At 43.4% G+C, this 26,096-nt stretch overlaps 1 protein-coding gene across 2 annotated transcripts in view; it reads left to right on the top strand.

The window, feature by feature from the left end:
- ABCA1 (ATP binding cassette subfamily A member 1) overlaps positions 1 to 26,096 on the top strand; it is a 147,107-nt gene that overhangs the window by 55,206 nt on the left and 65,805 nt on the right. For both annotated transcript variants that reach the window (XM_054520393.2, XM_024252473.3), the window contains exons 6-7: positions 10,649 to 10,770; positions 13,751 to 13,927. In XM_054520393.2, the coding sequence (XP_054376368.2) occupies positions 10,649 to 10,770; positions 13,751 to 13,927 (299 nt within the window). The remainder of the gene's footprint in view (positions 1 to 10,648; positions 10,771 to 13,750; positions 13,928 to 26,096) is intronic.

Genomic DNA, 26,096 nt, shown 5'->3' with positions numbered 1-26,096 from the left:
CTTATTCCAACATTAGGAAGCATAGGTGCCATCCCCAGCTTTTGAGGCCAAAATCATGATGAAGCATTTTTAAAACATCTCATTAAATTGCTGATATAGTGGAAAGAACCAAAGCTTTGCAGTCAAAGCTGTTTGGGTTCAAATTTACCACTTGTTTGTTCTATGACCCTGAGCAAGATATTCTCCAGATCTGTTTCCTCATTTGAAAAGTGGGAATAATAATAATACCTTTCTTTATAGGCTGTTCTTAAAGATTCTGGAAAATAATGCTAATAGTGTGCCTAATGCTTGGTAAATATGAGTCACTTTTCTGTGCCCACAAAGCACTACTATGTACCTTAATATATTTTGTTAATTTTAAAAGTTAGAAAAAAATTAAGCTGTTTATACATTGTGCATGTTAATTCTTCCTTAGACCAGCCTTAGGAAGACTCTCATCTCTAACTTGTAAACTCATCTTTTTTCCGTTCTCTTTGTGCCTGGACTTCTCGGGGCCCTGAAGGCTGATTCTAGTCCCATGTTGTGTGGTGTTTGAAGTGTCTGGTCCTTTTTTTCAGTCAGAGACCAGCTCATCCTTGGGAACTGAATGCCTCAAACTCTCTTTCTTTTTCTCTCTGCCCCTTCTGTTTGATGTAGTCTTTCCTGTTTCTGGACTCTGTTTCTTCATACTTTCTATCTCTTACCTTCTCTTCACTCCTTTTGTCTTCCAGGTGTCCTTGCTCATCTTTCTGCCTCTCTGTTCTTCAGGCAGAGTTTTCTTCTCAGCTATCTTCTTGCTTTTTCTGATGTTGGTTCTTTGTTTCTTCTTCTCTTTCTGTTCAGGTCCAAAATTCATTTGGGTCAATGTTATGTCTTAGTGTTATCTTCCATTTCCTCCTGAGCTTCAAAGCCAGCCTGACTGTGCCCTTCCACGCCCTGGCCAGTGTGACCAGGACATCCTTTCCCTCTGGGGCTGCACTGGCTCTTTGGGGGACTTGTTTCCATTCAGGGTCTTCAACCCTTATTCTAGGGGCTTCCAGTAACCTCTCCCACCTTCCCTCTTCTCAGTAAGACATGGATATTGTCTTATTCTGTTTGTGCTGCTAGAAGAAAATTGTCGAGACTGAGTAATTTATACACAATAGAAATTTACTTCTCACAGTTCTGGAGGCTGGGAAATCCAAAATCAAGGTGTTGGCAGGTTTGGTGTCTGGTGAGGGCTGCTCTCTGCTTCCAAGATGGTGCCTTGTTGCTGCATCCTTAGAGGGGGACAAACACCATTTCCTCAACTGGCAGAAGGGACTGAAGCCACTCCCTCAAGCCCTTTTATAGGGGTCCTCATTGTCAGGCCTCTAAGCCCAAGCCAAGCCATCGCATCCCCTGTGACTTGCACGTATACGCCCAGATGGCCTGAAGTAACTGAAGAATCACAAAAGAAGTGAAAAGGCCCTGCCCTGCCTTAACTGATGACATTCCACCATTGTGATTTGTTCCTGCCCCACCTTAACTGAGTGATTAACCCTGTGAATTTCTTTCTCCTGGCTCAGAAGCTCCCCCACTGAGCACCTTGTGACCCCTGCCCCTGCCCACCAGAGAACAACCCCCTTTGACTGTAATTTTCCATTACCTTCCCAAATCCTATAAAACGGCCCCACCCCTATCTCCCTTCGCTGACTCTCTTTTCGGACTCAGCCCACCTGCACCCAGGTGAAATAAACAGCTTTATTGCTCACGCAAAGCCTGTTTGATGGTCTCTTCACACGGACGCACATGAAACTCATGGCGTCTGTGAGGGGCCCTAATGCTATTGGTGAGGGCACTGCTCACATAACTTAATCACCCCTTAAAGGCCCTGCCTCTTAATACTGTCACATTGGTGACGAAGTTTCGATGTATGAACTTTGACGGGGGACACGTTCAAATCATAGCAGGTGTGCTATTGCCTTACTAGCAAAGTAATCTGGGGGAAGATGAGTAATGTCTCGTTCCACCCCTGATTCCAGTGCTGACTGATTCTGGAGTGGCAGAGAGGGTTGGAGGCTCACCGCTCTGCTCACCCGACCCTCTGGCCATCTCCTCTTAGAATGCAAGGGCAGGGATTTTGTTACGCAGCGCCTCTTTTGTTATAGGCTAGCTCCTGCCTTCAAGGAACACTGAGAAAAATATTATCCCTTTGAACCACAACACTAGTATTTTGGGTACTGTAGCCATTCGGAAGTTTGTTGAACTAATACAAGTTTATATGATTTGTAAAATACTAGAAGGAATGTGTGGTTCCTAAAGTTATGGTATTCCCATTGGTTGAAAGAGAAGACTCTGGCTTCCTAATGCCTTGGAAGGTTCAGGGAGCATAAGCCTAAATATCCTGGTTTCTCTTGGGAATTCTTCACAGATTGTCATCTATGACTTTATCCACATTTATTTTGAACATGTTTAATTTTCAGCTTGTATTTTCTCAAGGAGTATGTGTGAGTCAGCATTCAGAGTACTTAACACACTTAGTGTCATTAGTGATGACTTAACCCACACGTGTAGGAAGCTAGACCTCCATTTACAGAAAAATGGAGGCTCAGAGAGCCTAACTGACTTTCCCAAGGCCACATAACTGGAAAATTCTGGAACTGAGTTTTTTCAGGTATGTCTTGGTATCCCTCGGTGAGCCTTCTCTGTAGAGAAGGAAGCGTCTCCTGGGTTGGAAAGCCCAGGCCGGGATGAACAGCATGGGTGTCCTTAGGCTGTGTGCGCCACACACCCCTGAACCACTCTCCCCTGCTCTAAGGAGTCGCCTGAGGGAGCAGCTGCATCACCCCACCTCACCCCTTCTCCTCAGCACCCAACAACCAGGTCTTCCCAGAGAGTGCTCAGCCATTGGTGAAGCAGGCAGCATCTATTCTTCAAGAAGACAGCAGAGCATCAGGAAAACAAAACACCAAAAAAATACCATAAAGACACTGGAGTGTATTTGTTACCAGCCCTTGTATAACAGAGAAGTGTTTCAAGGTCTTATTTGTAAGGCTGGACAAGCACAGGCTGATTAAAACCACGAGTTAGAATTTGTCTCCCCCTCCCAGGCCCTGCCCAGTTGACAGCTCCTAGCTGGCTGGGAGGCCCCCACCCCACGGGTCCATTGAAGAAGACCATCTGGGCCTGGGATGCTGATGTGATTTTCCCTACTTCTCCTTTTTTTTTCATTTGCCTCCTCCACCCACTTCTAAAGCAGCTGATTGCTCTGGTTCCTTTTCATGTTGAGCAAAAGAGAAGACAGATCTTGAAACCTGAGCTGGGGACTGGAGGGCACTGAACGAGAGTAACCCCGTCTGGCTCAGCTCAGCTCAGCGAAGGGCTTTCCTCCTCCGCCTTCCTGAGCTGCCCTCCCCTCCTCTCCTTTCCTCCTTCTTTCCCAGCCTCCCCCCAGCTCCTCCACCCCTCTCCTCCCTCTCCTCCCTCCTCCCACCTTCCTTGTCCTCTATGCCCAGAGAACTGAAGGAACACTGAATGGCCGGGAAAGCAGGACCTCGCCCCTACCCTGCGTCACACCCCTCTGCCTGCACGTGCAAGTGTGTTCCTCAGCTTGGTCCCAGAGGCCTGGACCTGGGTCCCAGAGGTCCCAGCTGGTTCCTCGGCTTGGTCCCAGAGGCCTAGATATGTGGCAAGAAGCTGAGGGTTCTGCCTCGTTTCTTCCAGCCCACAAACACACATGTCACCTGTTTTTTGTTCTTTTTCCTTTCCTTTGCCCCACTTTACGGTACACACAGCGAAGCTCTTGGCTAATTGGTAGACCACTGTTTGCTCCTCCAGGCGAAATCACGGAGGCTGAGCTCAGCAGATCAAGTATTTTGGTCTGTATTGAAGAAACTGTGGTGGGAGAGCTCTCTTGACCTTCTGCTGGATAGTGACTTTCTCTTCTGCTGGCAGCAGTAGCCCAGCTCCGCATCCTGTGACAGAGGTCATACCTTCCAGTTACCCGAGCGAACACTTGGAGAAAGTCAGCTTTTTCCCCTGAAAGAGCACGTTCACGTTCTTGATCTTTGGTTTGCACAACAACCTGTGAATGTTATTAGCCCCATTTTTTGTTTGTTTGTTTGTTTTTTGAGACAGAGTGTTGCTCTTGTTGCCCAGGCTGGATTGCAATGGCGTGATCTCGGCTCACTGCAACCTCTGCCTCCAAGCAATTCTCCTGCCTCAGCCTCCTGAGTAGCTGGGATTACAGGCATGCGCCACCACACCCGGCTAATTTTGTATTTTTAGTAGAGACGGGGTTTCTTCATGTTGGTCAGGCTGGTCTCGAACTCCCAACCTCAGTTGATCCACCTGTCTTGGCCTCCCAAAGTGCTGTATTAGCCCTATTTTATATCCAAAGAAACTGAGGCTTAGGGAGATTTAAATAGGGGGGAAAGTAAGCTTCATGATTACACAGTCAGGAAATGGCAGAGATGACTCTTGAATTCAGACCCTCTGATGCTGTATCCAGTGCTGATTTTGTTTTGCCCTGTGTTCCTTTCAATGTCAGGTAAGAAGACCTCAGAGATCATCTTCTCCAACCCACACATTTTACTGATTATAAAATCCACGTCCACATTAACTCATTGGCCAAAGTTAAATGACTAAATGACTCTCCTGTTCAGGAAGTATTCGCTGCCTTGTGTGGAATGATTGGTCTTTCGTCCAGGTAATCTTCCACCTATATCCATCCTTGCAGTGACTGGCGAATATGACCATTCCTGGTGATTCCCTGTAAAATACTAGATTTATTTATTCTTTCATAATGTCATGAGTAGACAAATCAGTCAGCTGCAACCTTTCCTTTACCTTATGGATAGTATCAGCAGAAAGAACTCAATAATTCTGTCTTAGGAACTCAGCCAGGCTAATATGTATTATAATACACACATACATATGCACACACATACACACATGTGCATACCTTAGATCACAAATTCAACACCTCAACTTAGCTGCCAAAGCCACTTCTGTGTCTTGTCTATTCTGAATATGCTTTAAGGTTAAATTAGCCATGAATCTGCTCAGATCAGTCATTCCTGAAAATGATGATGATATTAGCCATCCTTTACCAGGCACCTTACTCAGTGCCCAGCATTATACTAGGTCTGCAGGTACATTTTCTCATTTAATACCTAGCTCAGTCCAGTGAGGGTGGATGTCATTGTTATCTCCATTTTATCATTTATTCAACTCAGCCTTCCTCTCTCCTGTTCCCCACTCTGCTTCTAGCTGTTGCTTACCTGACTCTCCTCTTGACCTGGGCTGACACGGCTGAGTGGGTTTAGCAGAAGTCTTGTGTCCTCTTTACCTGGTTTGTTTCAAGTTCATGTCCTGCTTCATCTTTTCCCTAACTTGCTGCAAGGTGAATTTACTTCTCTGCAATCGGCAATTCCCCAAATCACATCAGGTCATTAATTTATTCACTCATTTGTATTCATTCATTCATTCATTTATTCATTCATTCATTAGTTCATCCATCCATCTATCCATTCGTTCATCCAATTTACTGAGTGCCTCCTCTGTGCCAGGCACTGCTGGCTTTGGAATTACAAACCCTGGCCCTCAAGGAATTTCTGTTCTTCTGGGAGCAGGATATTTACATGGGTAACTGCAGCTTGATCTGTGCGGTACTAGTGGGAAACATAGGATGTTGGGTACAAAAGAGTCACAAAACGCCGGGCGCGGTGGCTCATGCCTCTAATCCTAGCACTTTGGGAGGCCAAGTCGAGTGGATCACCTGAGGTCAGGAGTTGAAAACCAGCCTGGCCAACATGGCGAAACCCCAACTCTACTAAAAATACAAAGAGAAAAAATAGCTGGGCGTGATGGTGGGTGCCTGTAATCCCAACTACTGGGGAGGCTGAGGCAGGAGAATTGCTTGAACCCAGGGGGCTGGAGGTTGCAGTGAGCCAAGAGCGGGCCGCTTCACTCCAGCCTGGGTGAAAGGGTGAAACTCGGGCTCTGCTATTTCTTTTGAAGCTGTCTTCTTGTCAATAAAGTTTACACATTTCAATGAAAAAAAAAAAAAAAAAAAAGTCACAAAAAAGGGCTGGCCACCTAACCCAGCTTGAGGGTGGGAAGGCCAGGGCAGGCTTCCTGGAGGAGGTGACTCATGGGCCATGTCATGAAGATGGGGTAAGAGGAGAAGGTATGTTTCAGACATCTGGCTTTCTTGATATTCTTGGCTTTCCACCCATTTTCCTGTCAGCAACATAGGGGAGAAGACTGAGACCAGCAGATACAAAGCCACTGTACTCTGTCCTCACCCCCTCCTTTTTTCTCCCCTTCCTACTACCCAAATCTGAGGTTTTGAGAAATCTCTTCTCTAATTATCTGCCTGTTCATTCCTTTGTTGAGAATCTACTGTGTGCATAGCATTATGACCACAAAATGTCCTGGTCGTTGTCATCATGAGAGGTCTTACCCCTTCCTCTCCAGCCACTTCCAGGGATTTTTGACTCTGTCCTTTTCCAGAACTTGGCTCCAGTCTGGTTGCTCGCCATGAAGCACTTACAGATAAACCTCATCTTGGGCCAGTGCTTCCATTTACTGTCTCCTTTTGGCTTTGTTATCCTTCCTTCTGCCTTCTTGAATTGATTTGCCTTTTTATCTCCCCTTTCAGCCTTGAAAGTTCCTCGAAGGCAGGGACTGTGTCCTCATCTTTTCTATAAATGGCATTGTTGCACAGTGGTAAAGTTGAGTGAAAAAATCTTTTTGGTAATCACAAATTATTACCATATATTGAGCACCTACCATGATGAATATCTCTGATCTTCGTATCTTTGAAATGTGGATACTATTACCTTCACTTCATTGGTAAGAAAATTTGTGCTCAGGGAGGTAAAGTCACTTTCTCACAGTCACACAGCTATTTCACAGGAGAGTGCAGTATCAAATTTAGGTTTTTCTGGTCCCAAACCCTGATGTTTCCCCCACATCATTGTTTCTCAGACTTGGCTGGAATCACCTGAGAAATTGTATTAAATTCTTTTTTTTTTTTTTTTTTTGGAGACAGAGTCTTGCTCTGTCACCCAAGCTGGAGTGCAATGGTGCCATCTCTGCTCAGTGCAACCACTGCCTCCCAGGTTCAAGTGATCCTCCTGCTTCAGCCTCCCAAGTAGCTGGGATTACAGGCACCCACCACCACACTCAGCTAATTTTGGTATGTTTAGTAGAGACGGAGTTTCACCAGGCTGATCTCAAACTCCTGACCTCAAGTGATCTGCCCACCTCGGGCCTGCCAAAGTGCTGGGATTACAGGCGTGAGCCACTGCACCCAGCCAAGTTTCATTAAATTCTAATGCCTGGGTCTTACCCAAGCAGTTCTCATTAGTTGCTCCATGGTGTGGCCTGGGCTTTGGGATTTTTGTGAAGCCCCCAGCTGAGTCTAACGGGCAGTCATGTTTGAGAACCAGTATACTACACCATGTTGCCTTCCTGTTTTCGCACAGGTTGGTGCTAGTGTGTGAGTCTAAGCCTACACGGGTGGATATCCATGTGATCAGGCTGCAAGTTCTTTGTAGCGGAGGATCTTTGGCCCTCCCTGCTGCTTCCCAACCCAGCGAACCTACCACACCATGCACGTGCACAGCCAAGGGTTGTTGACTGTTTAATCAGCCTCTGGGTTCTTATGTCTCATCTGGGGGATTCACTGATAGGAGGTTGGAGCTTGATCACATCCAGATGTTCTCATCTTCAGAGCCTGTTAACATAACAGAAGTCTTATAAACATGCTGAGCACACTCACTGGTCTGGAGAGTGTTGCAGGATGACCTAGGCCCATTGCAAGGGTGGCCTGGGTCGCCCTCCCACACTTCTGCCACCCTGCTTGGGAAGGAGGGAACTGTTTTGAAGTTCCCTGGTGCAATATGATGTATTGCTCTGGTTCTGCTCAGGAGGAATCTATGGCCCACCTAGTCAGTGAGGGTTAGCTAATACGTGTATTCTGTTTCTGTTGAGGTTTCACAGAGGCCTTTTTTGACCCTTCATTTTATAGGTAAGGCAGTGGAGGCACAACTACATGAAATGACTCGACAAATAAATGGATTTAGAACCCAGGTTTCTGACTCCCAGTGTGGTGCTTTTTCCATGGTTGTACAGTGATTAATGTCTACCTTTTCACACCAGTCCTCGACTGAAGCCACCAGCTTACACCTTCCTTCCTGTTTCTCCCAAGAACAGAAAGTGATCCCGGATGTCGCTTTCTGTTCCTGGGAAGGCAGTTCTAGTGGTTAGAAGTCCTGTTCACTCCTTGGGTGTGGCCTGGGGATGGTCCTGACATCCCTGGGCTCTTCCTGGACCTGACAAGCTAAAAGGAAATCTCCTATGATGGTACTCAGATACTTTTGGAACCTTGTCAGCACTAATCCCATCTCCTAGTGTTTAGTATTCAGCTACCCTTCACTGGGCAGTAATTCTGTGCCAGGCCTGATCTGGGCATTGGTGGTACTAAGAACACATATTCCCTATCCTGTAAGCATATTCTGGTGGAGACAGCATGCAAGTAAAACAATGTTCCTTAAACTGTGGTTCCACACCTCCCTCCTCCAACATTAAAAGTGCAAGGAATGCTTATTCAAATGTAGATTTGTAGGCTCTGCACTCTAGACCCACTATTTCAGAATCTCTGGGGATTGGGCCCAAGAAACTGCGTTTTAGCATGCTCCCTAAATGAAACTTAGGTGCTCTGAGGTTTGACAACTGCAGTAGAGAGCCTGATGCTAACAATGTAGAGTCATATGTGATGGGAAGCATCAGGTAGATAGCAGTCTGAAGGAGCACTGATTCTGAGGGACACTAACTGGGCCTAAGAACAGCTACTGGCTGTCATGAGGAATAACTAGGAGGGGTAGCAGTGAATCATTTCTCTAGCGATGTAAATCTTGCTCAATTTATTCTGTCTACATAACTCAGTATTACTGAAGTTTGCCTAAAGCAGAATACACCTGGATCATGCGGCATTGATGAGAGACTGGCTGGGCTGTCAGGCCCTCCTGCTACTTTATCTCTGTGTGTGACCCTCTTAGCTCCGCGGATTAACTCCTGTCCTCATTAAGCCTCACACTGTAGCCCCATTTTCAGATCAAACCTGTTTCTCTTCTGGTAAATGATTTCAGTTTGCAAAGTTTGCCCTCTAGAGGTTGCTTAGTACCTGGCCCTGTGGACTCAGTTGATGTGGTCCTGATGAGCTGGTTTTATCTTTATTATGAAGAAGTTAGGCTGTTAGGAGAGTGGGTTGGAAGGAGAAGAGGTAGACAGTCAAATGAAATGAGTCAGGGAAAACTATACTGTTTCAGAGTCATAGGGCTCCTACCAAGCATCTGGTCAGAAACCTCTCATTTTGGAGATCAAGAAACTGAGGTTCAGAAAGATGATATGAGGTACGCAGTGATGCCACCAGACACAGCCTCCAACTCTAGAGACTAAAATTCTGTATTCTTAGTGCTGCTTTTTCCGTTTGTTGCACTGGATTGAAGCCTTTTCTAACTGTACCCAGAGGTCCTATTATTTAGAGAGATTCTGTATGAAATCCTTTAGCAATCAAATCATTTAGTAGGGCTGATGGTTTAAATATATGTTGATGTGTTTTCCTAAAGCCTGGCAGACCTGGGTTTTAGAGCTTTGTATTACGTTTTATGTTTGGAATGAAAATGAGACCGTGTCTGTGAAGGCACTTTGATACGCATAATACACTCTGCCAGTGTTTGTCAAAACTTGGTCCCCAGGTCAGCAGCATCAGCATCACCTGTAAGTGATTCTCCAGTCGCATCCCAGGGCCGCTGTATCAGAAACTGTTGGGGTGGGGCCCGGGTGGGGCCCAGCAGTCTGCATTTTAACAAGCTCTGCAGGTGATTCTGATGCATACTTAAGTTTGAGAACCATTGCTTGCTTTGCATTAAATAGATTAGTCTCTGCAGCTTGTGGGAATAAGGCTTTAAATCTCTCCAATTTTAGCTCTGTGAGACGGCACTGGGGAGACGGGAATGAACGGACTGGTGTCACAGAGCTCAGGTGGGATGGGTGAAATCATTTCAAAGGTTTGACTTCTTGCTTGAAAAGCAAAGAAAGGCCGGGCGCAGTGGCTCACGCCTGTAATGTCAGCACTTTGGGAGGCCAAGGCAGGTTGGATCACAAGGTCAGGAGTTTGAAACCAGCCTGCCCATCATGGTGAAACCCTGCCTGTACTAAAGATAAAAGAAAAAAAAAAAAATTAGCCAGGCATGGCGGTGCATACCTGTAATCCCAGCTACTCAGGAGGCTGAGGCAGGAAAATCTCTTGAACCCGGGAGGTGGGGGGGTGCAGTGAGCTGAGATTGCACCATTGCACTCCAACCTGGGCGACAGGGCAAGACTCCGTCTCAAAATAAAAAAAAAAGGGAAAGGCTGTGTGTGTGTGTGTGTGTGTGTGTGTGTGTGTGTGTGTGTGTGTAACAGCACCAACATACTGTTTGAGTTGAGGAGCACATGCTGAGTGTGCTCAGAAAGCAATATTTTCATGCCTCTCCTGATATAGCGATGCTCCCCTGTCTCATTCCTGTGTGTGTTTAGCCAGGCAACTGTTGATCATCGATATTATGATACGTTTCTCCACTGTCCCATTGTGCCCACTTTTTTTTTTTTTTTGGAGTTACTTACTAAATAAAAATAAAATACTGTTTCTCAATAGACTTGAAGCTTCAAGATTTCCTGGTGGACAATGAAACCTTCTCTGGGTTCCTGTATCACAACCTCTCTCTCACAAAGTCTACTGTGGACAAGATGCTGAGGGCTGATGTCATTCTCCACAAGGTAAGCTGACGCCTCCAGCTTCCTCAGTGGAGCTGATGGCAATTACGTTGTGCAGCTACTGGAAAGAAATGAATAAACCCTTGTCCTTGTAATAGTGGTGAAGGGGAGGGAGGTAGTTTGAATACAACTTCACTTAATTTTACTTCCCTATTCAGGCAGGAATTGCCAAACCATCCAGGAGTGGAATATGCAACCTGGTGTCATGGGCCAGCTGGTTAAAATAAAATTGATTTCTGGCTTGTCACTTGGCATTTGTGATGACTTCCTCCTACAAGGGATACATTTTAAGTTGAGTTAAACTTAAAAAATATTCACAGTTCGGAGACAATAACCATGGTTAAGGGTTATTGATCTGGAGGAGCTCTGTCTAAAAAATTGAAGACAGGAGACTTTAGACAAGGGTGTATTTGGAGACTTTTAAGAATTTTATAAAATCAGGGCTGGACGCAGTGGCACTGAGTTGAGAACTGTTGCTTGCTTTGCATTAAATAGGAGATCAGTCTCTGCAGCTTGTGGGAATAAGGCTTTAAATCTCTCCAATTTTAGCTCTGTGAGATGGCACTGGGGAGACAGAAATGAACGGACTAGTGTCACAAAGCTCAGGTGAGATGGACGAGATCACTTCAAAGGTCTATAATCCCACGTCTATAATCCCAGCACTTTGGGAGGCCAAGGCGGGCAGATCACTTGAGGTCAGGAGTTCGAGACCAGCCTGGCCAACATGGCAAAACCTGTCTCTACTAAAAATATGAAAATTAGCTCAGCGTGGTGGCATGCGCCTGTAGTCCCAGCTACTCGTGAGGCTGAGACAGGAGAATCGTTTGAACCTGGGAGGCGGAGGTTGCAGTGGGCCAAGATCGCGCCGCTGCACTCCAGCCTGGCTGACAGAATGAGACTCCATCTCAAAAAAAAAAAAAAAAAAAAAGAATTTTATAAAATCAGGAAATAATATTAGTGTTTATGTTGAATTTTAACTTTAGAATCATAGAAAACTTCCTCTGGCATCATTATTAGACAGCTCTTGTGCCGTGGGTAGCACCAGACCCAGATTGCATGGTTATTGATTTTTCAGAGACACTTTTTGAGCTTATTCTCTGGCAGAAAGGGGAACTGCTTCCTCCCCTATCTCATGTCTGCATACTAGCTTGTCTTTACAAGAAGCAGAAGTAGTGGAAATGTTTATTCTTGAAAATAAGCTTTTTGCTTCACATGATCTAGAATTTTTAAAATTAGAAAAATGTGCTTACTGCTTGCCCTTCTGAAACTAGGAAAATATGCCTTGTGTTTACCAATTGTGTGGTTAGGAGATGGGCCAAAGGCATCAGGCTTTTGAAAGTAGTTGCATTTAGCATAATTTCCGTTGCCCCCTGCCAATTTCATATCTGTCACATCTAATCAGTTTAAAATAAGGGGCATCCTAAGCATGGAGGTGGTCCTTGGATGGTCCTTGGAGTTTCTGTATTGTAAGTATTCTTTTTTTTTGAGGATACAAGACATTTATTGAAAAATTCTTGGGATCAATACTTGTGTAAGGAAAGGAAAGGGAACAAAGCATGATTGGGCAGAGGCAGAAGGTGACATCAGCAAAGGCCCTCTGTTGTCAGTATTCTTTTTTTTTTTTTGAGTTGGAGTCTTGCTCTGTCACCCACGCTGGAGTGCAGTGGCATGATCTCAGCTCACTGCAACCTCTGCCTCCCAGGTTCAAGTGATTCTCCTGCTTCAGCCTCCTGAGTAGCTGGGATTACAGGCATGCACCACCACACCCGGCGAATTTTTGTATTTTTAGTAGAGACTGGATTTCACCATGTTGGTTGGCCAGACTGGTCTTGAACTCCTGACCTCAGGTGATCCGTCTGCCTCGGCCTCCCAAAGTGTTGGAATTACAGACATGAGCCACGGCACCTGGCCTCTTGTCAGTATTCTTAAACATAGACACCAGCTGTAGGCTGACAGCCTAGCAGCAAGGACCAGTTAAAGAAACGAGTAGAACTGAAGTGTGCTTGAGTATCTCGGGCAGTCAGCAAAAACTTAATGGGAATCATGGTAAGCCAAATGCTCTGCAGTATTTCAAAAGCTGCATGGGTTTTGAGAGGCTTTTGGTCCATCACTCACCTTAGGTTGTTCTACAAGCACATCAGCCTGCCCCAATTTAAACTAACAGGGCAGTTAGTAATGGTGTAATAAAGAGTCTGCATTGTTCATTCCTTCAGCAAATACTGGCTATAATGTTTCAGCACTGTGGATGCAAAGTGAGCACGACAAACAAGCTCTTCTTTCAAAGCTTGTGGTCCACTGGACCACGTATGAAGTAGAATAGTTTAGGCCCAGAAAGGCAATTAAGTAAAATATGACTAAGACGAGGCTCTCTAGTGGGTTTGGTATAAAGAAAAGAATGACTTAGAATTGGCCTATCAATGAGATGATAAGAGGCCTGGCTTTCTGGCACTCTGCTCTAGGGCAAGTAAAATGGAGAATTCCAAATTCTGAAATTGTTAGAACATAGTTCTGTGTCTTAGTTAAATATCTATACTTACAGGTAAATAGCATAAATGCTTTCTCCCCATATTTCAGCCCAGTCCTGCTTAAAGACAACATAAATTGCAAAATAGTGAGGATGTTGTTCCTCTAATAAAAGTGGTTCCAGGAATTCAGACTCTGGATTCCTGTTTGCCAAATCATGTGTCCCACTCTTAAGAAAACGAGTTGGACTCTGGATTTTTCTTTGCGAGAAGGACAAGAGTGTGGGAGATATTGAGTTAATGCAACTTGCAGGTTTTAAGTGTCCTGTCATTTTGCCTTGTGCTTTGATACATTCTGAGGTTCAGTAAAGAGACCTGATGCATTGGACTGTTGCAATGGTACCTGTTTTAAGATCTTCAAAGCTGTATTGATATGAAGTTCTCCAAAAGACTTCAAGGACCCAGCTTCTGATCTTCATAATCCTGTTGTGCTTGTCTCTGTTTGCATGAAATGCTTCCAGGTATTTTTGCAAGGCTACCAGTTACATTTGAGCAGTCTGTGCAATGGATCAAAATCAGAAGAGATGATTCAACTTGGTGACCAAGAAGTTTCCGAGCTTTGTGGCCTACCAAGGGAGAAACTGGCTGCAGCAGAGCGAGTACTTCGTTCCAACGTGGACATTCTGAAGCCAATCCTGGTGAGTAGCCTTGCTCAGTGGAGAAACTTCAAGCACTAATGCTTTCAGAATGAGAGGTTTTTCCTTGGACAGCATGACTTTGTTTTGTAGAAAAGTACGGCTGGCTGGGAGTTTGTGATATAATTTAGTTCAGTGGTATTCTAAGTGTTCTTAGTGTTCTTTCAGACTTTTGGGCCGTCTCCCAAAGGGTGAATGGGAAGAATAAGCTGGGTGTGGCTGAGTTTAAGCCAAAAGTTTTTTGTGCTTATTTCAATCAGAGAAGACCTGCTTTTTCATGTTTTTACTATTATAATACTAAGCAAGAGTTCATTTGAAAACAGAGTTCTTCATATTAAAAAAAAAAAAAGTCTTGAAACCATTGATGGGAAGATGGATATCTGTTTATGTTTAAAAACCCATCATAAAGATGACATTGTGGGCTGTCACAGTTGGAAGGCCCTGGAATTAGATGAGACCACACTAATTAGCTTATTTAGTAATAACATTGCAAAGAAAAATTCCAACAGAGTTTTTTCAGCCTAGGAATCAATAGTTCAGAGAAGCGAAGCACTCTATGAGAATACCCATTCATTCTTAACCAAAAAATGCGGTGAGCCTGAGCAGTTTGGTCATCAGAATGTTTTATATAGTTCCAGAACAAATATGTCTCTAGGTGGTCTGAGAGCTCTGGTGAAATTCCTCTCCCTACCCCAAACATCATCATTTAATATCTAGGATTCTGGTTTTCTACTCACCAGATAGATTCTCTTAAAACCAGGGAAAGATTCCTGGAGGAAGGATGTATCTGGAAAGAGATGTTCCTTATTATAATAAAATGAAATTGTAATACTCTTGGATTTTGTGCAGCATGAATTCTTTATAGAGAGTTGGTCCTCCCAGGGAATTAAGAATATTCAGTTTCTGGACCCTGTTCCCAGATCATACCCTGGAATGTGACCTTAGAAACACACTTCAGGATTCATACCTTTGATTGACCATCAAAAAGTTTTTGTATCGGTCAGGCGTGGTGGCTCACGCCTGTAATCCCAGCACTTCTGGATGCCACAGCGGGCAGATCACGTGAGGTCAGGAGTTCGACACCAGCCTGGCCAACATGGTGAAACCCTGTCTCTACAAAAATACAAAAAATAGCCTGGTGTGATGGCGGGCATCTGTAATTCCAGCTACTTGGGAGGCTGAGGCAGGAGAATCGCTTGAGCCCAGGAGGTGGATGTTGCAGTGAGCTGAGATCCATCTCACTCTGTTGCCCAGGCTGGAGTGCAGTGGCGCGATCTTGACTCACTGCAACCTCCACCTCCAAGGTTCAAGTGATTCTCATGCCTCAGCCTCCGAGTAGCTGGGCTACAGGCGCCTGCCACCATGCCCAGCTATTTTTTGTATTTTTAGTAGACATAGGGTTTTACTATGTTGCCCAGCTGGTCTCGAACTCCTGAGCTCCAGTGATCTGCCCACCTTGGCCTCCCAAAATGTTGGGATTAAAGGCATGAGTCACTGTGCCTGGTCCCATGTTATAATTTAAAGTAAGATTTATTTCTCTATGGGGATCTTTGCAACCCTAAGTAACTGGCCTAAAAAGTTAGAGAAGCTGACTTATGCAGACATTTGCAGCCCGTTGGTCTTTTTTATGCTGTGAATCATAGAGGGTCAAAGGTTATTATGAATGGTACAAAACTTTATTACAAAACCATTTTCTTGGACTGTTTTGGGCTGCTTCACTACATGACAGAAATGCTCAACCTTTCAGTTGGAATGATTGAAATTTTGGAAAAGATGGGTGTTTTTAGAAGACATCGTAATTTGTTCTGGTGCTGTGCCCATTCATTCCGTTTCACTTCTGTTTACTCATTAAACACCTATTGTGTACACAACCCGGTAAAATCCCTCCACTCACATAATGCCTGAATTATACTCATAGTAGAATGACTGTTTAGCCCTCATCTGACAATTAACAGCTCAGGTTTCAACCTGACAGTATCTCTCTGGGAGGATTAGCAGCGTGACAGAGTGCAGGGAAATGCACCTTCAGAACCATCAGCTACACTGAGTCCTATCCTGCTGTGTTGTGGTTGTGCCTTGTGGATGCATTAGTTTATGACCAGGTGTTGATTAAGGTGGCTACTACCAGGTGCTTTCTGCATATCTCTTGGGTTTGTGGAGTACTCAGGTTCTGCTTCTGCCCCTCTGCTGTTACCAAGAGACCTGTCTTCAAAATGGGGCTCTTGAGTTAGAATAGAATGAGTGATCAGGATTTTTTTGTGTAAAGATGAGTTTTGAGGAAGGCTTTGGGATGAAAAGACTTCCAAACATTTTGAAATGTGACTCTTACTTATTGAATTAAGCAGGGCCTTAATTGGAATGCTGGGACTGATACTTGATTTGCATTAAGCAGCCTTTTTCTATTGCTGCTTGGTTGAAATTTCAACATTTGTGATGGTAGATGGATGTGACATGTGATGACATTGCACATGGGCAGTTAACTGCGCCAAGAACTGCAGCAGTAGCAGCAACCAGATGCAAAGCCCAACATGATGGGGAGAGAAACTCTTCTTTCAATATGTCCTTCTGTACCAAAAGTGGAATTTCATGAGAGACGTATTCTGAAACATTTCTCCTTCTTTTGTGTGTGCGTGAGTGTTTCCCTGTTTCCAGCCAAGGGTATTGTGAGTTTCTCCTGGGCCTCCTTCAGAATCTGGGTGCTCTGGAAAGCAGTGTTTTGGCAACATGGGGAAAGTGTGACAGTGTGGGAGGGTCAGCTGGGTCTGGGTTTGAATATTGCATTTGAATATTTTACCGGCATTGATGTCGGATAAATTATTTAGTCCCTGTAAGCCTCAGTTTTCTCTTCTTCTATGTACACATAATATATTTGACTCTTTGTTGTGATTATTGGTTATACATATGAAGAGCCTGGCATGGGGTCTGGCACACAATAGGTGCTCAATAAATAGAAGTTGATAATTTAATTGACTTGAGTAATAGAAATTATGTCCTTGAAAACAGTTGCGTCAAGATAGAAGTTTTCAGCCAGGCACAGTGGCTCACATCTATTGTAATCCCAGCACATTGCGGGGGCCGAGGCGGATGAATCACTTGAGGCCAGGAGTTCAAGACCAGCCTGGCCAACGTGATGAAACCCCCTCTCTACTAAAAATACACATATTTGCCAGGCAGGCGTGGTGGCGCACACCTGTAATCCCAGCTACTGAAGAGGCTGAGGCACAAGAATCGCTTGAACCCAGGAGGTGGAGGTTGCAGTGAGCTGAGATTGCTCCACTGCATTCCAGCCGGGGTGACAGAGTGAGACTCTGTCTCAGAAAAAAAAAAAAAAAAAGATAGACGTTTTCTTCTGTAGATCAGTGTTAGAACTCATACCAAGCAAAGTGGTCCTGGCGAGTATTTCAGTGAAAAACTGCATTCTTGCTCAGATATTGTCAAGGCCTTTCACCCAAAGATTCTTATTTATGCCTCAGTCCGTACCTTGTGTGAAAATTAAAACTGGATGTCAGAACGCTGTTGTGTTTTTAAAGTTCCCTGGGGTTAAGAGCAGCTTCCATTAGGTGTTCTCTGCTTTTTACTTAAAAATCTTACTCATGCATTGAGCAATATTTATTCAGTTGTTATTATGTGTCAGGTATTTTCTAGGAGCTGGACTCAACTCAAAAGATATCTTTTTGATGAGAACAAAGGTGGGTGTATATATGAAATATTATCTGTGGGATAAATGCACTTAGTCATGAGGGAGACTTGTTACGGAGTGCCCTCATTGTATTTGTACTGTTGAGTTAACAACTTCTAGGAGGAGCTCAGGGCCACCTGGCAGGGGCTTCTTTTGTCTTGCTGCTCAGCAAGGTGTATTTTGCTGTAGGGTGTGCTGGGCAGGTGAACTTTTCTTAACTTTCCCTTGGGTCCTTCCTAAAGCAGCATGTACCTTTCCCAGAGCAAGGACAGGGCCACTCTCCTGTCTCACAGAAACCTCCAATCTGTTCTGGACTGTGGGAAGGAGTCATAGTAGTGGACCAGCAAATTTTGGCCAGAGAGATTGATTTGCTTCTGATTGTACTTTTTTTTTTTTATTGCTACTATAACAAGTCACCAAATACTTAGCAGTTTATAACCACATACATTTATTATTTCATAAGGCCAGAAGCCAGGATACAGCAGAGCTTACCTAGGTCTACTTCTTAGAGTCTCATAGGGCTGATATCAAGGTGTTTGTGGGGCTGTGTTTTTTTTGGGGGGGGGCTCTGAAGATGAATCTGCTTTGGAGCTCATCCAGGATATCAGCTGAATTCAGTCCCGTGCAGTTGTAGGACTGAAGTCCATTTCCTTGCTGGCTGTCAGCAGGGGCTGGGTTTTGCTCTTAAAGGTTGCCATCATTCCTTCTTACGCTTTTCGTGTGAGCCCTCTCCCACAAGCAGGTTGAGTATCTCTCACACTTTAAATCTCTGACGCCTCCTGTCACATCTGTCTCCAGTCAGAGAAAGTTCTTTACTTTTAAGGGCTCAGGTGTTTAGTTTGGGCCCATTCACATAATCCAGGATAATCTCCTTATTTTGAGGTTCATAACTGTAATTACATCTACACAGTGCATTTGCCGTGAAATGTGCATATTCGCAGACTCCAGGATTAGGGTGTGGACATCTTTGCGGGGGATATTCAGTCTGCTACAGCTTTCTTGATTGGAAGGAATAGTTTATCATGTATTTGAAGTGTTCCCTCAGTGCCTTTGGGTTTTGTTGACCCCTCTGCAGCTCTCTGCTTTTTCTTGCCCATATTTGGAAAGTGACTCTAAAGCATAATAAGCATCACCTATTAGGGTTTTTAATGTACAAACCAAACTGAGGTGACTTTGGGAGCAGAACATCTCTGAACAAGGTATGAGACATTCATCGAAAAAAAATCCATCAAGTGTTTATTGTATGTCTGCTTTATACCAGCACTGTTCTAGGCACTGGAGTTCGACCACCAACAAGGCAGATGTGATGCACTTGGAGCTTTCATTCTGGTGGGCACTGAGATCCAGGCTGAAGGCTGAGTCTGGGAATTTGAGGAATTCTTTGTAGGTCTTGGTCTACAGAGTGAGAGCTGTCCTCTTGTTCCAGTTTCACTGATGACCTCTCGACCAGCTCACTCACAGCAGTCTTTGCCAACACGGACACTGTGGGCTGTAGTGGGAGGAATATGGGGTTGAATGAGCTAGGTTTGGGCTCTATCCTTGACTCACCATTGCCTCAGTGATGTGAAAATGGTGTCTGATCCTTAAGGTTGGAAGTCCAGGCATGCAGATTTATCTCCATCTCAATAACGTGGGAAAAAAAAAAAGTTTTTTTTTGGAAACAGTGGTTCCACAGAAACTGTCCACATGTCTTCCAGTGTGCCCAGCACATTCCCACCAAGTGGATCTTGGTTCATGAGGGAAAGAAGGTAAAGTGAGGGGACCCTGAGGCTCCCAGAAGACAAGTAATGTCACAGCTGGGCTGTGTACAGATCGAAGAAGCAGGTGGATAAGGAGTGAACAAAGTCATCCTTGTCTTGAGGGGTCTTTATTTAGCTTCTTCTTGACTCTTAGGCAAGGACCCAGAATACAGATGAGGCTCGTTGTTACCTTCAGCCTCATGGCTTTTTAGGGCTAGATACTTCAACTTGTTACATGCAGTCCTTAAAGCGTCTGTGTGGGGTTTTTGCAGGAGAGAACACTTGCTCTTCGTGTTCTCCTGTCTGGAACCCAGACATTGTTGGAAAGCATCAGATTTTGTTTGGCTTTGTGTGATTTGACTGCCCACCTGTTTACTTGCTTTCTCCCAGCAAGCAGCCACAATCCTCATGGGTTGGTAATTGGTGGAATGACACACTGTGTAGATTTAGTCTTCAGACTCTATGTTCACCTAATTCTTATGGAAAAGAAAAGCACTAGCTGGTAGATATAGCAATGTGTTAATATGACTGCTCAACTCCATTTATACAGACATTTTCACCTTAGTTATACTATTTCTTCATTGAAAATTGTTGCCAGATCTAAGATACAGGTTTAATTTTTTCCTCTGAATTATGTGGTAGTAGATGTGTTTAACTATGTTTAGAAACAGCAAAAAATGAAGCGTTTGAATGCGTTAAACACATCTAATTTAAAAGTTAACATTTAGATTGTTGAATTATTTTTTAAAAGATTAGAATGTTCCTAAGAAATGTAGTTCTATAATTTTGTATTTCAATAAAAAATATTAAAATGTTTCCCAGAGGAAATCTTTTCTGTCATAGAAATCACCAGAAAGAGATAGCGATTACTTCTGGGTGGTGATAGTCTTTGATTTGTGGTTTACTTGTTTTCAGTTTGAACTAAAACATACTAATCCCAGCCTGAGTTGGATTTTGCATATGGGCAAAGTGAAGTTGAGATTTATGTCTACTTTATGAAGATATTTAAAGGACATTTGAAATGTTTCAATGAACACCTAGTAACATGCATTCCCAGGAGGAAAACAAAATTGTGTATTGTGTTGAAAATACTATTCCAATATATGTATACCCACCTCTCATTTTGTTATAGAATTCCTGAAAAATTTGGATGTAGATGAGATTTTTATAAGTTGAAAATATTTTCAGTTGCATTTTAATTGCACAGATGTGTTTTCTACTTCTATTTGCCTGTGACTCCTAATGCATTAGTAATATTATCTTCCAGTGTTCGTTTTGTGTAGTGATAATGGATTAACAAATGCATTCATTCATTTAGCAAACATGTACTGAGCCCTAATCAGTGCCATGCTCTGGGCCAGGGAGGCAGTCGTGTGCAAGGTCCAGCTCTCTCTGTTTCTGTCCTGGTTGGGGAATGGGTGGGAGAGACCAAGAAAGGAGCAGCTGTATGGAGCAGGAGACGCTCTGCTGGGTGTGATACAGGCCCTGATGGGGCCTCCTACTGCGGTCTTTCCAGTCAGGAAAGAAGCATCCTCTAAGTGGGGACCTAAAGAATGGATGTCAGCTAGGTAAAGAACAGGGAGTAGAATGTCCAGGTAGAGGACATAGTATATGCATTGGTCCAGAGAGGAGAGGGAAGAGAAGGTGGCATTTAGGGGAACTGTACCTGATTGAGATAGTTCAGCATGGAGCAGATAGAGCTGTGGGGAGTTTCATGGGAGAAGGAACGATGAGACATGATGCCTGCAGAGGTGGGCAAAGGTCGGCTGAGGCAGGTCTTTCTTCGTGAGCCATGTGAGGCTATAGAGCCTCATTCTCAGAGTAAGGGGAGCCATTAAAGGCTCCACAGGCTGAGTGACTTGAGGTGAATATGAAACAGCATTTCTGTGAATGTGAATGGCCTTTGGAGCAGAACTCACATTAGTCCATCTCTCATCTGCTCATGTACTTCTCTCTTCCTTTTCGTTTTTCATCTAGAAACACTTACTGAGTGTCTAATTGTTAAGTGCCCAGAACTGTGCTACATACTGAGTTGAAATAAGACACCATCTCAAAGATTAAAGCCAAATTGACTTTGCCAGCTTATAGCCTTTAAAAAATTCTTCAGTCCTTCTCGACTTAACTCATAAGTTCATGAGGATGGAAAGAATATAATGAAGCCATCTCTTAGACCCAGAAAGAATGGGGGCATAACAGCCTTTGTCTTTCTGGGGCCAGTGTTGCAGAATGTCATGCTTTTAGGAAACATTGTATGTTGTGATTAACACATTTTGCAGAAGTGGGTGGGAGCTTTCGAATAATAACAGTAAGCATTTGTGCATACTTCTTGTAATGACATTACAGTTACGATCTAACTGTAATAAGTTATGATCTGAAAATATTGAGTCATACATAAATTCCTGTTAGCTTAACTCAGAAAATATAGTCCCTCGCTAAAGGTTTTATTTTCCTTCTTTTTCCCATTTCCTTTACTTCGTATAAGAAAGTCGCTTGCCTCCTGGGTGCAATGGAGACCTATATGAGTTCGTAGCCAGGAGAATGTTTTTGGTTAGAAAAATAATAGTAGGAATTCCAAGCTGTGAATTGTTTACTGAAGCTCTTTTGAAATAGGATTTGGCAAGTTTCGTCTGCCTTCGTCAAGTAAGCATGAGCAGGAGACCACAGTTAATAGCAGGTGCAGACACATGATTCCTGGACCATATTTTGTGGTCTAGTTTCAAGGCATGAATTCTTTCCTGGGGTTAATTTTATTCAAGGAAGTTATCTGTCTGTTAGATCTGATATGTGCTCAGGCCGACATAGATTCTTTACCCTTCCTTTCTTCCTGCTCAGCTGTCCTTCCTCTTTTATCTTTTCATTGAATTAAAAAGAAAATTATGAAATAGTTTCAACATGAAAAAAGGTACAGAGAATAACACAAAGAACACTCCTGGCCGGGTGTGGTGGCTCACGCCTGCAATCCTAGCACTTTGGGAGGCTGAGGCAGCCGGATTACTGGAAGTCAGGAGTTGGAGAGCAGCTTGGCCAACATGGTGAAACACTGCCTCTACTAAAAATACAAAAATTAGCCAGGCATGGTGGCGTGCACCTCTAATCCCAGCTACGTGAGAGACTGAGACAGGAGAATTGCTTGAACCCGGGGGGAGGTTGAAGTGAGTTGAGATTGCACCACTGTACTCTAGCCTGGGTGACAGAGTGAGACTCCATCTCAAAACAAACAAACAAACAAACAAAAAGAACACTCTTGTACCATCATCCATCATTTTGCCATGCTGACTCCAGGTTCTATTTAAGAAATAAAACATCACAGGTACAACTGATGCCACCTCTGTTTCCCTAGGTCATTCTTCAAAGATAACTCTTATCTTGCAGTTGGATGTTTTAATCCTCTATATCATGTATACTTACATTCTATGTATAATAATATTTGGTACTGGCCTAAATGTGTTCGCATTGTGTAAGTGTGCATATTGGCCTGCCACTTCATTCGGAATTATGTTCTTGAGATTTATCAATGTTGATACATGTGGAATCTGGTTAATTTTTGCCATAGTATTCTATTTTTATACTAAACTTTTAAAAATCCATGCTTCTAGTCTTTGGCTAATTTTTTCAGGTTATGGTATGTTTGGATGCACAGAAAAGTAAAATTAAGTCATGAGCAAAATATCTGGATAATCCAAGCTTTAAACTTTATGTAGAATTTGAATTGTGTGTTTTGTTAACCCTGTGATGTCAATCCATGCCTGATTGTGTAACTCCAACCAACATTCCTTTGAAAATGGAAATTTGTTTGTACTGACTACAGATTGCTAATATTATTATTAGCAATATATTATTAGCAATATATATTATTGCTAATATTATTAGTGAATACTGAGCACTTAATCTCGAATAAAGAACTAGTTTAAAAGGGATTCTAACAATGGCATTGACTGTTCTACCTTATTACTCATGGGTGGGTTCAGCCAATGTTTCTGTTAGAGACCAAAACCAAAAACAGTCAAATTAAACAAGCAATCAAACCTAACATACAGACTACTGATAAGAAGGTCATATCATAAGCTATGGCATTGAATTGGTGTCTGCTAACGTAAAGGTCTGATGCCCACAGCAAATTTAACAAGGACCTATTTTTACATCCATGGTCAACTACATTCCTGGGTTAAACAGTCATGCTGTAGGCCCTGCTGTGTGCCTGGAGTTTTGCTGAAGTGTGGGGCCTTTAAGACAAGGAGAATAAGCTTGCTCCAGAGTTAAGAAATTTAAACTAAAAATCCTAAAGATGTTGGAAAAACTATTGCCCTTGAAGATGTAAATGCATTCAGTTGGAGAAGATATATTATAAAAACAACAGACCCATTCACTGATTTGTACCCTTCAGGAGACAGATGACTGGTATTGGTGACAGTGGGTGGATGTTGGGTTTGGGGTTTTTAGAAACATCTGCACTTGGTGACTACTGTATCTGATTGGTGTGACAAACCTGGCACCCCATGTGTTTGGCACCATCTTGGGTCCTACTCAGTGCCAGGTGAACTGAGTGGCCCCTTCACTGCTTCAGAGTCTGAAGCAGATTGTAGTATGTGGACCAGACACAGAATATACCACCAAGCACATTGGCGCAAAGCATACTGGGAAGGGAGACTTTGTGAACATGGTGCTGGTTCTCAAACCTCAGTGCTCAAAAGAGTCTCCTGAGGATTCCTGGATCACACTCTTAAACTTCTCATTCAGTAGGTGTCAGGTGGCTGAGAATCTGCATTTTTTTTTTTTTTTTCTGAGACCAAGTCTCACTCTGATGCCCAGGCTGGAGTGTATTGGCGCCATCTTGGCTCACCGGAACCTCCGCCTCCCAGGTTCAAGCAATTTTCCTGCCTCAGCCTCCCTAGTAGCTGGGATTACAAGCACATGCCACCATGCCCGGCTAATTTTTGTACTTTTAGTGGAGAGGGGGTTTCACCGTGTTGGCCAGGCTCCTCTTGAACTCCTGACCTCAGGTGATCCACCCACTTTGGCTTCCCAAAGTGTTGGGATTACAGGTGTGAGCCACCATGCCCAGCCTGAATCTGCATATTTAACAAACACCACAGGTGATTCTGATACAGTAGCTCCCCAAACCTCACGGTGTTAGTGAATCCCGGTCATTTACAATTCTGCCATGATTTTGGTCATATTCAAGTGCAGCTGGTAGCATTTTTAGTTAATATATTTTTTAAATAAAGTCACTTCTTTTGGATAATTAAATTTAATTACAAGAGAAGCTATACCACTGCTGTAAAAACAGATGTGTATGTCTGTGTGTGTGCACATATAAGTATACACATACCTACCATAGGGAATGAATTTTCCTTCAGGTTTTTCAACTTAAATGTCAACTTTGAGGCCAGTTAATATGTGTAAGATATATGTGTGTATATATGTCTATACAAATAGACATACATAAATACATACATGGATGCATATAGTATATCTATACACAACCTATTATGCATATCATGTATATTTCATCCACTTAGTATTATCTTTTATTTTGCAGTTTGGCAAATGCTCAGTAAAAGAAAAGGGTTAGAAGGGGAGAAAGGCATTTTATCCCAAGCCTTCAGGAATTAGGATGAGGATGTCTTCACCTTGTGGTGGAGAGTAATTATACCATTAGAGATAGCACACTGGAGTGTGGCTGATATGCTGTGTGATGATAACTCTAGCTCTCTGTCTAGCAGAGGAAGGACATTTCAATAGAAGAAAAAGTTCAAGACCTTGCCGAGAAACAGAGAAAGGATGTTTGTCTTTTTAAGAAGTTGAAAACCCTGTTTGCAGACAAAAGCCCTCCAGTTTTGGCAGTAAACTTTCATGCTAGGGAAGAAAAAGACAGGGGATGACATTGTTGACAATTGTGAGGACTTACCATGTGCCAGGCACTGTGCGAGGGGCTTTGTAGATATCCTCTAGTTCTAGTGCTTATAAAAACTCTGTGATATGTGCACAGCATTTTAAACTTTGCTGCATAGTCGAGAAAATGGAAGGATGGGGAATTTGAGTCATTTGCCCAGGGTTCTATAGCTACCCCAGGTTCCCATGACTGGAGAATTGGGGCACAGGGTGGTGGGGGAGAGTGAGTGACAAGAATCCTAACAATCTTATTTCCATTTGCTCTTTATAAAAGAAGTGGATTAACTACCACATTTTTAAGTTTTTCTTAAATTTACGTTACGTGAATCTGGCGTTTCTTGTTTTGTCCTGGGTTTATTTTGTTTTTGCTATACAGTCTTGAACATCTGTCATCTTGTAGGCCTAATGTTAAACACAAAAACACTTTACCTCCTATAGCTTTCAATTAAGATCTCTCAGTTTGTGTTTGTAATAGTTTTCCAGGCAAGTTCTCCATAGGTTCAGCTTCTAGTGTGTTAACCTTTAGTTATAAAGTGAACCCAAAGAGAGAAAGTAAAAACAAAACACTTCACCTGTTTTTGCTCATGAATTACTCTCTATGGAAGGAACAATCACGAACACCTCTGCATATCACAGAGGCCTACCTGAGTCTGGTGTTTAAGGGAGACCACATAGGTCCCTTTGAGGACTGTGAATGTGGGAATCCTGGGACTCTGGTGAAGAACCCGTTCCAGAAGAGATGAATCAGCTGGACAAGTTCTTTCATAGAACCTTTAGGCAGGTTTTCTCAGAAATGCACATTGAGGATTATGCTTGGATGTTGTGATGATCAGAATGATACTCAATCTCTTCTGCATTTGGA

This window comes from Pongo abelii, chromosome 13 (genome assembly GCF_028885655.2).
Source record: "Pongo abelii isolate AG06213 chromosome 13, NHGRI_mPonAbe1-v2.0_pri, whole genome shotgun sequence".
Lineage (NCBI taxonomy): Eukaryota > Metazoa > Chordata > Mammalia > Primates > Hominidae > Pongo > Pongo abelii.
This window is presented reverse-complemented; position numbering and strand designations above follow the sequence as displayed.